Source organism: Tachysurus vachellii, chromosome 11 (assembly GCF_030014155.1).
Source record: "Tachysurus vachellii isolate PV-2020 chromosome 11, HZAU_Pvac_v1, whole genome shotgun sequence".
In the NCBI taxonomy this organism is placed as follows: domain Eukaryota; kingdom Metazoa; phylum Chordata; class Actinopteri; order Siluriformes; family Bagridae; genus Tachysurus; species Tachysurus vachellii.
In genome coordinates this window covers 25,383,790-25,397,621 of record NC_083470.1, presented here as the reverse complement: position 1 = coordinate 25,397,621, position 13,832 = coordinate 25,383,790, and the positions used below count along the sequence as shown (strand labels likewise).

At 39.0% G+C, this 13,832-nt stretch overlaps 1 protein-coding gene across 1 annotated transcript in view; it reads left to right on the top strand.

Moving 5' to 3' along the window:
• si:dkey-90l8.3 (LIM domain transcription factor LMO4-B) overlaps window positions 1–1,463 on the top strand; it is a 7,789-nt gene extending 6,326 nt beyond the window's left edge. Inside the window, exon 5 of the mRNA XM_060882351.1 lies at window positions 757–1,463. Coding sequence (XP_060738334.1) covers window positions 757–765 — 9 coding nt within the window. The 3' untranslated portion in view covers window positions 766–1,463. The remainder of the gene's footprint in view (window positions 1–756) is intronic.
• Window positions 1,464–13,832: the final 12,369 nt, after the last annotated feature.

Genomic DNA, 13,832 nt, shown 5'->3' with positions numbered 1-13,832 from the left:
ACCAAACGCACACAAAACTGATCCCTGATCCTTGCATTGGTACAACTAGAGTTTGCATGCTAATTAGCATCATTAATTTAAAAGATGGGGGCACGGTGGCTTAGTGGTTAGCACGTTCGCCTCACACCTCCAGGGTTGGGGGTTCGATTCCCGCCTCCGCCTTGTGTGTGTGGAGTTTGCATGTTCTCCCCGTGCCTCGGGGGTTTCCTCCGGGTACTCCGGTTTCCTCCCCTGGTCCAAAGACATGCATGGTAGGTTGATTGGCATCTCTGGAAAATTGTCCGTAGTGTGTGAGTGCGTGAGTGAATGAGTGTGTGTGTGTGCCCTGTGATGGGTTGGCACTCCGTCCAGGGTGTATCCTGCCTTGATGCCCGATGACGCCTGAGATACTGTAGGCTCCCCATGACCCGAGGTAGTTCGGATAAGCGGTAGAAAATGAATGAATTTAAAAAATAAGTTCCAATTTATGAATACGTTCAGGTTTGTCCAGGTTTGATCTCTTTTGAAATTCCGCCCATTCAAAAAATTTAGACCAAATTCCACACTGATTTTTACTGGAGGATAAATAAAACAGGATAGTTTTGCCCCATCGTTTCATGACTACAGGCTATGAATGGAAATCACTGAGACGTTTAGCTTCCGTTTAGCATGATACAGTGGGAAATACAGTGGAATGCTACCTCAATGTTTCCTCATAGAAAATGTTGTATTTTTTTTTCTGTCATTGTTTTGACTCGTGTTGTCTCGTCTCGGCAGGTTTGCTGAGAGCCCGTGATCATCGTCCTCACTTCATCCCCACCTTCCTGCTGTGTCTCCTGAATCTCTGGCCTCGTGAAATTCTCCAGCTCTCCAATGCATGCACTTCTACACCCGCATCCCGAAAGCTCAATAGCACTTCCGTACTTCACTCCACGGCCCCTCCGGAGAAACTCCACCTTCCTTCCTTTTCTTTCTGAATGGAGCTGCAGGATTTCTCGCTGCACGAGACGCTCCTCAGGCCGGGGTTTTATCTCTAATGGACTCTACAGGATTTCGTGTAGACTATGAACACTTTAAACACGGACCCTGAAGATCCTGAAGTGTGGCTTTCTCAAACTCAAACTCTACTGAACTTCTTGTGATCTTATTTTTATTTGGTTTGTTTTGCTAACCTGCAGAACCGCAGTAGGTGTGTCGGATTTTTTTGGAAAGTGTAAATACTCTTTTTATAACAGTGTCACGTGTTACGGTTCACTCATATGGGCAATATGTGACACTTATTCAAAACAATATACAATAAATGCTATAAAAAAATTAAAAAAAAGAAGAAATTAATATGAATTATTTTTTTTACCCAGCACGGATGATGCTTATTGTTTATTGCTGTTTGTTCATGTAGTGATTAGCTTCACTCCCGTTAGTGCAAAACGCATTACCCAAAGGAGGGAGTAAGCTCGGAACATTACAGAAGCAATTAATTGTAAGCACTGTGTGTGTGTGTGTGTGTGTGTGTGTGTGTGTGTGTGTGTGTGTTATCTGCTCTTGCATTTGCACAGGGGAGGCTGAACTTTGCTCTGATCCCGTGTTCGTATTTAATAATAATCTGCCTCCTAGCTAATTAAAAGCATCTCGCTGCTTTCGACTCACTGCCTGAAAACAATCACGTGCATTAACTGTTTACCGTGTTGCAATCAAAGTACACAACACACCCTCCTACACACACACACACACACACACACACACACGCTCCCTGACTAAGCTGGCTTATCGTTGAAAGACTTATAAAAAATAATGCTGCCTTCACGTGCTATCAGATTCAGTCTAAAGGGAAACTTAAACGACACCACGTCCGTGTGTGTGTGTGTGTGTGTTTGTGTGTATTATATTATATTATATTATTTTTACACCACAACACATTAGTCAGTTAGCTAGCATGCATGTTCGCAAGAGCTAACAATGATCAACTTCCTGTTCTTCCGAATGCAACTGCACTGCATAAAGGAATGAGTTTATTTAGCTCGGCTCATATTTACACGATTAAAGGCAGCTTTGAAAGATTATCACACAGTAAGATAAATGCGATACGTTCTTGATGGAATTCTAATAATCAACGAAAATCCTATAGCTACAGACTTGTTTATAACAAACGATTACATTGTGCTAACGTCATCAAAGAGCGCGATCGTCAAATCAGCTCGTGCAGAGGGAAGTTGCGTTAAAACCCGGAAATGGGTCAGGATTTGCTGGTTGTTAAAACGTGGGTAAATCTACAACAAGCTAAACATTCTTACAAATAATTGTAAATCAATCTTTTAAACAGTTGGAAGCTCAGTGGTGGTGATGCTAAAGTCACGTGACTGTGCGTGACTTCTGACAATCGTATTAGGCTTCAAAATTCATAAATTGTGTGTTTGTGCAAAACGATCTTGACGGACAAACATCTGAGGATCGAAAACACTTTGCTCACAAAGTTTATTTTTGAAAATAAACCAAAAGCAGTAAAATCCTACTGGTGTTTTGTCACAGGAACCAGAATGATGCTAACTTCCTTCCGTTGGTCTACATAAAGAAATCCATCCATGCTGCACTCTATATGTTTACTCATCGCTACAGTATTTGTCAAGGCGGTGCTCATATTCACACAGATTTTTCAGACGATGCCAGAAAGTGTTGTTAGTGACAGCAAAAATGGGACAGAAATATCTCAGTGTGACGGCACTTGAGTGCAAAAGCAATTTTCAAACCTGTGCGTTATCTTTGAAACGATCTCTAGTCTGTGAGAAAACCATGTGGGAGGGAGATAGAACACCTGATTGGTTGAATATCTCACATTCTTTAGATCTAAAAGAGATTTTTTGTTCTTAAGAATGTGGATTTGTTGAGCAAAGTGAGAACATGTTCCTTCCTGTAAACACAACCGATCCTGTCTTTCAAATTATTATATTTTATTAGCCCTATTTAGATGGAATTCGTTTCTCTTTGTGATGTCTGTAATAACATTTTTACACAGAATAAAACTCTGGATGAACCCAAGTGTTAACTGTTTCACTATGAATTTGAATCGACCGATCTGTAGCATGTAACTTGAGATGGTTACAGAACAGGTGGAAATACATCTCTATGATTCATTCATTCATTCATTCATTTTCTACCGCTTATCCGAACTACCTCGGGTCACAGGGAGCCTGTGCCTATCTCAGGTGTCATCGGGCATCAAGGCAGGATACACCCTGGACGGAGTGCCAACCCATCGCAGGGCACACACACACACACTCATTCACTCACGCAATCACACACTACGGACAATTTTTCAGAGATGCCAATCAACCTACCATGCATGTCTTTGGACCGGGGGAGGAAACCGGAGTACCCGGAGGAAACCCCCGAGGCACGTGGAGAACATGCAAACTCCACACACACAAGGTGGAGGCGGGAATCGAACCCCCAACCCTGGAGGTGTGATGCGAACGTGCTAACCACTAAGCCATCGTGCCCCCCCATCTCTACGATTAAAAAAATAAAAATAGCTGAGACTTATCCCACACTTCTTAATTCGTGACTGAGGTTAGAGGATAATATGAAGTAATATGAGATATTAGTACTTCACGTAAGGATTTTAAGCAGATAATCAGAGCAAAACAGTAATTTTAGAGGAAATCTGAGTCTGAGGTTGCGTAACATGTACACGTGACCGAGTTTGTCACACAGAACCAGGCCTACAGCTGGACATTTTAAACCCATTTTGTTTATTAACCACCGATTCTCCGCTTCATCAGCAGCCACATGAGCGACGCCCCGTTAACTGTATGAGTGGAGGACGTGTTGGATTTCTGATATTCCTGATTTTAGCTGAAATAGAAACTGTTCTGTTCCCGTTGTCATGTTTCGCCTGGTACCTCGTTCGTTTCTCACGCCGTGCGGTTGCTAAAAATTTGAACGGAACGATTAAAATTACATTTTCAATGCAAATCAATTCATTAGTATTATCTTCATATCTCGAGGTATAAAACCACAGGCACAGCGTTTCATACAGCCCACTGCGCCACGGTTCACATGCTGTGTTCAGACGAAGTGAGCCTCATCTGCATATCGCTAATTAGCCAGGCATATTCAGATGCCAATTAGCAGGTCTGGAAGAAAAAGCCTCTTAGCCTGATGAGCTTTATCGCCGATCAGGATTTAAAAAAAAAGTTTGCAGGTGTATGGATTGCTGTGTGGCTTCTGTCAAGGAAAAAAGTGTTTATGCTCACTAATTAATCATATTAACACATGCAAATGAGACTAATTGCTTGAGCTTCCACGCATCATGCTGAGAAAAAGAGAAAGACTGTGATGGAGATGGAGGCAAAAGAGAGGCAGAAGTGGTTTAAATACCACGCTAACAGGAGGCCTCTGAAGCTCTGTGCATCTCGGCTCTGTTCAGTAAAGTTTACAGGCAGGTTTGCAAATTTTACTCAAATGTCTTACTGTAGTTTGGTTCATCCTTCAGGCCTGATGACTATACAAATGATTATTAAATCCGAACACAGAGCCGAATACAAATTCAGGCTAAACTGAATCGTTCTTTAGAGCACGTCTTTGGGAGGATACGAACTCTGAGTACTGAGACACTGCAGAATAATTACATCCTTAAAAATGGAAGTAAATGCAATGCTGTTATGTTTCTCTGAAATAAAAGATGTGTGTAGGGCATTTATCTTTTTTTTTATTTAGGGCAGATGTTTCTGCAGAGCGCTTTGATTGAAGTTCTCACTCACTCACTCACTCATTTTCTACCGCTTATCCAAACTACCTCGGGTCACAGGGAACCTGTGCCTATCTCAGGCGTCATCGGGCATCAAGGCAGGATACACCCTGGATGGAGTGCCAACCCATCGCAGGGCACACACACACACTCTCATTCACTCACGCAATCACACACTACGGACAATTTTCCAGAGATGCCAATCAACCTACCATGCATGTCTTTGGACCGAGGGAGGAAACTGGAGTACCCGGAGGAAACCCCCGAGGCACGGGGAGAACATGCAAACTCCACACACACAAGGTGGAGGCGGGAATCGAACCCCCAACCCTGGAGGTGTGAGGCGAACGTGCTAACCACTAAGCCACCGTGCCCCCCTTGATTGAAGTTCTTATTTGTTAATTCATCTTACAGTTTAATCATTTGTCCTGTTAGAACTTTTCCAGAAGTGTATCCGCTGATGTGTTCAGATCTGATGGAGCACAGACGCCGCTAACCAGACGCCGCTAACCAGACGCCGCTAACCACTGCAGCTAACAGCAGCTACTTTTGCCCCAATGTTAAACTCAAACACGACTCCAAATGAACATCGTTAACAAGACTTTCTGAATGAAACAGCTGTATGTTTGGACTAAGCAGCAGCACAGGAGAGGGTATGCGTCACTCTGAATAACGTCATGACTGGCTGTGATTCGCTCTCAGGCACCAGCTGAGTCTCCGTGTCCACAGCCGTGATCTTATTCCTGGTGCAACCTGGAGAGAGAAAGGAAGTAAGGAAAGACAAGACAAAACATTCCTCCTGTTGATTCTTTCACCATGTAAAAAAGACACAGGTTTCTTGTTGCTATGCAACAAATGTAAATTGACATGTGTGGATGAAACATTTTAAGCCTGTAGCATCACAGTCTGTAATTAGCTGGAAAAAGGCTGACTGAGTTTGATTTTTGTTTTTTAAACGTTGTGTAACTTTCCTCACAAGTTCAACATATAAACTGTTGTTTCCAACAAAATATGTTGCGTGTTATCTTTCATAACAGATGTATAGGTCACGATTCGAAACAGCTTACTGTTGCTGTTACTTAGCAACCGGTGAGCGAAAGGAAGGATACAAACCACTACTAATGAACAGCCAATAAGAATCCAACAACTGCCCCATAGACTTCCATTATAAGTATATTACACACAGTGCAATGGCTAGGACTAACTTAAACTTAAGTCCTTAGCTCTGTCTGTATTTTATGTAGTCCTGGAGAAACGTTGTCTCATGTCACTGTGTACTGCAACAGCTACATACTGTATGGTTGAAATGACAATAAATGCTTCTTGACGTGACTTGACTTGAGATGTGATGGATAGATATTAGATCGAAAAACGTTTACCTTTAATCATGAAGAAAATGCCTTTATTTGTGGATTTTTGTAAATACTTATATTGTAAATACTTTGTTTGTATAGATTGCAGGGTTTGATGTCAATCCCTCATGGTACTCTGTGGGGCAAGAGGATGAGGACGTAGTCGTTAACGTTACTGTCATGGGAAACCTTCTAGAAGATGTATTTTTGGTGGGGAGCTGCAGTGACAGGCTTTCGATGAAGGATGACACACACACACACACACACACACACGCTCATGCTCACTCATACATACTTGACAACTGTGAGCTGAGAATGTCAGAGAAGGAGAGACGGAGACAGAGACGATGAGGTGACATGGTATGGGGGAGTCATGGGTGGGTGGTGGGTTGGAGCATCAGCCAATAGGAAGGTTTTGAATAATTAAGGCGATCGCCTTAATTAGCTCAATTACGTTAATTTGACCACGGAACATGGCCATATGGTGAAAGGAAACAAAAGAAGGGGAGAACTAATTAAAAGTAAAATAATGAGGATTTTAATTAAGCTTCTCCCCAGACGTGGGTGAATGGGGATCTGGAGCAGGAGAGAGTAATTAAACTAGTGTAGCGCTGGCAACATTTCTCCCCTGTTATCTCTCTCTCACTCTCTCAGAACTGTGAGGGCTCAATCGGTCTAATTAAATCTGTAAATAAATTAGCTACATGGAAGTCTGTTCGAGTTGACACCCGCATCCCCCCCATCCTACCCCCAACACACACTCTCTCTCTCTCTCTCTCTCTCTCTCTCTCTCGCTCTCTCCTGTATCTGCCTTTCACTTGCAAAAAGTACATAAAAGAAGGGTGTGGTTGAGGACTGATTTGTGTTTTTTTCTTTACCCGTCGTTAGCTACAAATAAACTGACTGGACATCAGTATGCTACATTCAGACTAGCAAGTAGTCACAGTAAAAACTATACCTAGTTTTTAAAGTAAAACACGAGTCAAAATAACACACAAAGCATCATGGAAGTCGGTTATTTGGTTTGATGTTAGCTTTGTTGGTTGCATAGCAAGTCAAGCTACAAGCTATCGTTAGTTACAAATGAACTGAGTGGGCGCTAGCATGATACATTCCCATTAGCAAGGCAGACCAGAATCTAAATCTGATTAGTAAAATCAAACACACGTGAAAGAGTGAAAGTTGGTAGTTTGATTTAGTTTATGGTAAAAATGCTGACCGTTAAATTATCTTGTTGCCAGATTAGCAAATCAAGCTACACTAAGTGTACTAGCTAGGAATAATATGACGTTGCTCTAGCATGCTACATTCACACTAGCAGGTCACAATAGAAACTATTGTGTTTTCTAGCTTCCAAACACAAACCCAAGCTAATAAGATGCTAGTCAGTGTGAAAGGGGGTATTTGGATTTATGTGGATTGCTGTTAGCTTTGTTGGCAGATTAGCAAATCAAGCTCCTAGTTGTTGTTAGCGAGGAATGAACTGAATGTGCACAAGAACGCTACGTTCACACTAGCAGGTCACAGCAGAAACTATATCTAGCTTTTGAAACTCAAACACATGCTAAATAACACACTAATCAATGTGAAAATTGGTTGTTGGGTTTATGTCATGCTACAATGCTAGCTGCTGTGAGTTAGGAATGATCTGACTGGGAACTAGCATGCTACAGTCACAATAGCAAGTACTAGAAACTATATTTAGTGCTTCAACCCAAACACAAGCAAAATAAAATGTTAATCAGTGTGAAAATGAGTTGTTTGGTTTATGTGGCATGATATTAGCTTTGTCTGTAGGTTAGCAAATCAAGCTATAATGACTGTACTAGCTGTAAATGACACTTCATCACAAGCTTCATTTTTCATCACAATTCTCTTTCATTCCTTCCACAGCAACTTAAATACAATGAGATTATTTGGAACATGTAGTAAAATATGGAAACAGACCCACTGGCCCCAGCTGAACTGTCACCCTGTCAGTTTAAGAGCAGATAGCAAATCTCACGATTCTGCTCGATCTTCAGCTGACATCCAGCAGCTGGTATTAAGACGAGGAAGGATGTAAACAAATATAAGTAAAGAAATTACACTCAGGTCTCATTCGTTTCTCCAGGAAGCTTGTCCAGAATTATTTGTTTATTGTTTAAATATTCAAGCGTTTAATTAATAGTCAAATAATTTATCTATTAAAACAGCACTTTCTTATTTAACACGTCGTTTTTTAGACTTTATTTTGCTTTAGTTTTGTGTATCAGTAAAAATTTCCAGCCCAGGTACTTCTCTTCAACCACAAAGACCTGAAACTAGCCCAAAATACATTATGAAGTAGAAACTGAGAGACATTTTTCATCTTGTTTTCTCTCCTGACTTGTAGTAACGTGCTTGATTTGTAATAACAAGTTTCTGTTTGTTTTACATAACCTGTGTTTGTGGAAATGGGTTCGATTTATTTCCGGATGTTTCCTTTATTTTGGTAGCTGCCGAATATTTTAAAAATATAGTAAAAAAAAAAAAAACTACAATATTGTAATATTGTTCCACATTTGCTGTAAAAATGTAGCCCTGGCAACCCGGGTCATATTTCTCAAATGGCATTTAGTGTAGATATGGTATATGGAAAAACTACTTTAAATTAATAATTTTAATCGAATGTAAAATAAGTGTTTGGAGTTTTTTTTTAGATATCCCGAATACATTATTATTTTTTCTTTCAAAAACATACATTTCTTTCAATAAACTGCTTTTTTAATCACAAAATAATGCCACAGTAGACAAATGCATACATACAACATTAAAAAGCAGTTGCATCAGGTTCTCTGTTGAATCTTGGTGTCCTGTATATTGTCCAGTAAGATTTAGGACTTAAATTAAAGATGTGTTGGTGAAAATGGCGGTATAACAGTGGGCTAAAAAATAAAAATGATGATACGAACAGGTTTCAGCTTTGGTGGTTGATGAACACATGGTGCAGTGAATGTTAATGTTTCCTCTGTATGAGCCTGTATAACATTATAGTCTTATTAATAATGAATAATCATTTGAATATTCAGGAATTAGCAAGCTTAGATAGCCTTATTAGTCATTTATATCCAACCATAATTCAACCCATGAGCATGTCAGGATCACAAACTCCAATTTAAGATCATTGTAACCACACACACACAAGCCTTCATTTCCCCCTCTGGGCCTCAGAGCTGGTCCTTTATCTGCATTAACAAGCCCTTTGTAGTGACTCAATGCCCCACTGGGTGCCAATATTTACTCCTGTTAAACGCTATGCGCTGTCCACCCTGAGGTCCGGTTCCTCATGTCAGCATGAGCCTTGGCTTTGATAGGCCTTTCGTTAGTAATAACTCATTACAACAGACCTTGATTATGTCCTCGCTCAGCCACCCCACCCCATCCTGCCCCTGCCTGCTCCTCACCTTGACGGCACGTTTTAATTAGAACACGCATTCGGATTGACAACAGAGTCATTTGCATTTTAAATGAACAGCTATGTGCGATCAACAACGTGAGCCGTTTCAAAAAGGCCAAGTAGGGAAGGTCAGGCCCATGCTTAATGTTTAACAATAAGGATCTGCTCTTAACTCTTAAAGTATAAATGTGAAGTGCAAATGCCAAACTGCTTCAAATTTAAACCTAAACACAACTCTTAAACGTATACCCCTGTATTAAAAAAAGAAATCATAAACTCTAGGGTAAAACTCTAAAGTACTCTTAAAGAAATACATCTAAATCTTTATTGCTAATCTCTAAACAACTCTTAAGGGGATACTCGTGTATTTTAACTAAACTTTATACCTAAAGTCTGGTACTCTTTAAAGGATACCCCTGTGTTTTTTTCCCCTTAAACTCTATGAGTAAACTTTAAAGTGGTCTTAAAGGGATACTCCTGTGTTTTTAACATAAACTCTGTTGCTAAATTCTAAGGTCCTATTAAAGGGATACTCCGGTGGTTTCAACCATAATCTCTATCATTAATCTCTAAAGCACTCTTAAAGGGATACTCCTGTTTGTTTGTTTTAACATAATCTCTACTGCTAATCTCTAAACAAGAGGAGATTAGGAGATAATCGAATTTTTTCACTAAGCTTTATTCCTAAAGTAAAGCACTTTTAAAGGGATATCCCTGTGATTTTTTTTTTTTTAAACTCTATGAGTAAACTCTAAAATACTCTTAAAGAGATACTCCTGTGTTGTTGTTTTTTTTTATTACTTAGGGCAGCTGTTTAATTCCATCAAGAAACATGTACCAAAAGTACATATTTTGGTTTGTTTGTCATGTGGATAATTTTATAAATCATGTACCTAAGATATACGACTATAATTCCCTCCTTTAGAGATGAAACTTACCTGATTACGCAATGACACCAAAAACCTGCTCTAACATCTGGCTCAGTAACAACATCTCTCTCTCTCACTTGATTGGCTTCTGTGTTCGATTTTAAAGTTCACCATATTTAGTTGTACATGTTAAACTTCTACTAATTGAATTTAATGGCATATTCCAGTGACCTGATGCTTGACGTTTATCATCGTAAGGTCAGATTTGATGGCAAAGAAATATACTGCTGTTGTTATTTCAGTTACTAGTTAGTTATCTAGGTTTAGATAACAGGTAGTGTGTGATCATGCTAATCATCAGTGCAATTTTTGGATGACGTATGACATGTTAAACGAGCACACAGGTGGCATCCCCATGTAAATAAACAGGGCGTACCAGTCAGGGGGCAGGTCGAGGGGCACATCAGACCCCCAACGGAAAGCCAGATGCTGCCGCTCTCCTGGGACCTGCATGAGCGAACACCGAATAAGAAGCGACATCACAGGGAAACTAATACAGACACCCATGGGAGACGTGTGTATTATTCATTTTGGCTAAAATTAAATCAGAACAATGCTGCTCCCATGTACACACTCCCACACGCAGGCCCAGAGGACCGGGGGAAACCCGCCGGCGTCAAGTGCAGCAACAATCTGGAGACGTAGACGACGTAAACAAGGTGCTGGTTCATTAACAGAGACACAGCAGTGTCACAGAGGGGGGTGTAGATATTATCGCCGCTTTTAAAGAAAGAAGAGTTTCTCTAAAGTCAATTATACACGTAAAAGCCAGACTCAGTTCAATCTGAAACCTTCGTTTTTTTTATTTTTTACTTTTATAAAATTAAAAAAAATATAGAAAGGGTAAACTAGAATTCTAGTACAGATACTTACCCTAGAATAGTGTGTAAACCATAGAAACAACAAACCCTGGCAGCTCAACGTGTATGAATGGGCACTTGTAAAGGTAGAACTTCATTAGTGGTAATTCTATTAAAAATGTTTAAACTAGAGGCAAACTAAAAACAGGAACAGAAACCATAATGTTATTACTTTGTGTTGAATTCTCCGCTCTCATTCTAATTATATTACAAAGTCTGAAACTAGAATTCTAACTACATTCAAATCCATTCTGCAAAAATGTGATAAAATACCAAAACTGAAACGATAATTCTGTCAGAAAAAAAATAAAACAACCAATTTTTACATTAGAAATTTTTAAATTTTATTCTAGTCATTAATCAAAGCTTTATTTCAACTACTGAAAAAAAAGAACTAAAAAAAGGTAATTAGACCATTAAAGACTAATAAATAATTCTGTTACAACTAAAATGAGAACAGCGATGTATAAAACAATACTAAAATAGGGACTCATAGAATTCATAAAATTGAAATAAAAACAATAAAACAAAATCATAAAATTAGAACAGTATTTCTGCCATATACAAAAACTATCATTTAATAAAATTTTTATTTATTACAGTTACTAGCGCTGTAATTCTATTACGAATTCAAAAATATGAATTCCAGTTACATTAGAAATACAAAAATTACAACTATAATTCTATTACAACTGCTAAAATAGAATTGTACGTATGTTACAAATAATAAAATTGAATCTTTAATTATGTTAGAAATACTAAAACTGTAACTCTAATTATATTTAACTACTAACAATAATACATAGAAATAGTAAAGTTGGAACTTAAATTCAATTCAAATCTATTTCAAATTCTATTCATTTTAAAATCTCAATCTATTAAACATACTAAAACTAACAAGTTAATTCTATTTTGACAATAATACTAGAACTGTTATTACATTATAAATACAAAAAACAAATAATTATAGATAGAAATACTGTTATATTACAAACCAAAATTCGAATTATATTAGAAATACTGAAACTGGTGTTAAAAGTAGAGTAGAATATTGTGTAGACAGTTTAAAAGGATTTGGTTTATTAAGAATACAGTTAAATATATGGAGATGGAAAGGCAGTAAATGTGAGGAATGTTTCAGACTCCAGCCTGCGTTCTGTTATATCTCAAGTGAGAAAAAGAGGATATGAGATCACTTCTCTCTCTCTCTCTCTCTCTCTCTCTCTCTCTCTCTCTTTCTTCAGCATCTCCAGCCAAGGTGACTATGACTGTTCATTAGCACCCTGTGGAGATGAACAGATGCAGTAAGAAACACCTTCATAAACACACGTACAAACTGAAACTGAGCTCGGTACCACAGCGCACAATTACCGTTTTTTTTTTTCCTGTGGTGAAGGCGACAGTTTTCAGTTCGAAGCCTTTGGCACATGTGAAGAGGCCCCACGGCATTGCATTACACAGCTGCTCAACACACTCGCATTCGGAAGCTACACCGAAGCGGACTGATTGACAGCATTTCTATTATTATTAAATCGAAATTCACAGGAATGAACCGCCTGCTTCACAGTCGTTTACACGCTGAATATTTCTGGATTTGTCAGTTGGTTTGTTGGTCTGCTCCATTATCAGTAATTATTCGTTATACTGACAAGGAAGATTTTCTGAATGCAGGATAGAATAGAATAGAATAGAATAGAATAGAATAGAATAATGATTCATTATTTATATAAAGAAAAATTATTATAAACTATTTACATATTTTACAAAATTTTACAGTTTCTATTAATGAAGGAAATAAAAATTATGTTCAGTTTTTGGATGGTGGTAACATTGGTGTTCAGTGATTGGATGGTGGTAACATTGGTGTTCAGTGATTGGATGGTGGTAACATTGGTGTTCAGTGATTGGATGGTGGTAACATTGGTGTTCAGTGATTGGATGGTGGTAACATTGGTGTTGGGTGATTGGATGGTGGTAACATTGGTGTCGGGTGATTGGATGGTGGTAACATTGGTGTTCAGTGATTGGATGGTGGTAACATTGGTGTCGGGTGATTGGATGGTGGTAACATTGGTGTTCAGTGATTGGATGGTGGAAACATTATTGTTCAGTGATAGGATGGTGGTAACATTGGTGTTCAGTGATTGGATGGTGGTAACATTGGTATTCAGTGATTGGATGGTGGTAACATTGGTGTTCAGTGATTGGATGGTGGTAACATTATTGTTCAGTGATTGGATGGTGGTAACATTAGTGTTCAGTGATTGGATGGTGGCAACATTGGTGTTCAGTGATTGGATGGTGGTAACATTGGTATTCAGTGATTGGATGGTGGTAACATTGGTGTTCAGTGATTGGATGGTGGTAACATTAGTGTTCAGTGATTGGATGGTGGTAACATTAGTGTTCAGTGATTGGATGGTGGTAACATTAGTGTTCAGTGATTGGATGGTGGTAACGTTGGTGTTCAGTGATTGTCCTTTCAAAAAGAAATAGTGTTTGTCATCATACTGAAGTTCTGATGTTTCTCTAAACAATTCATTCCTTAAA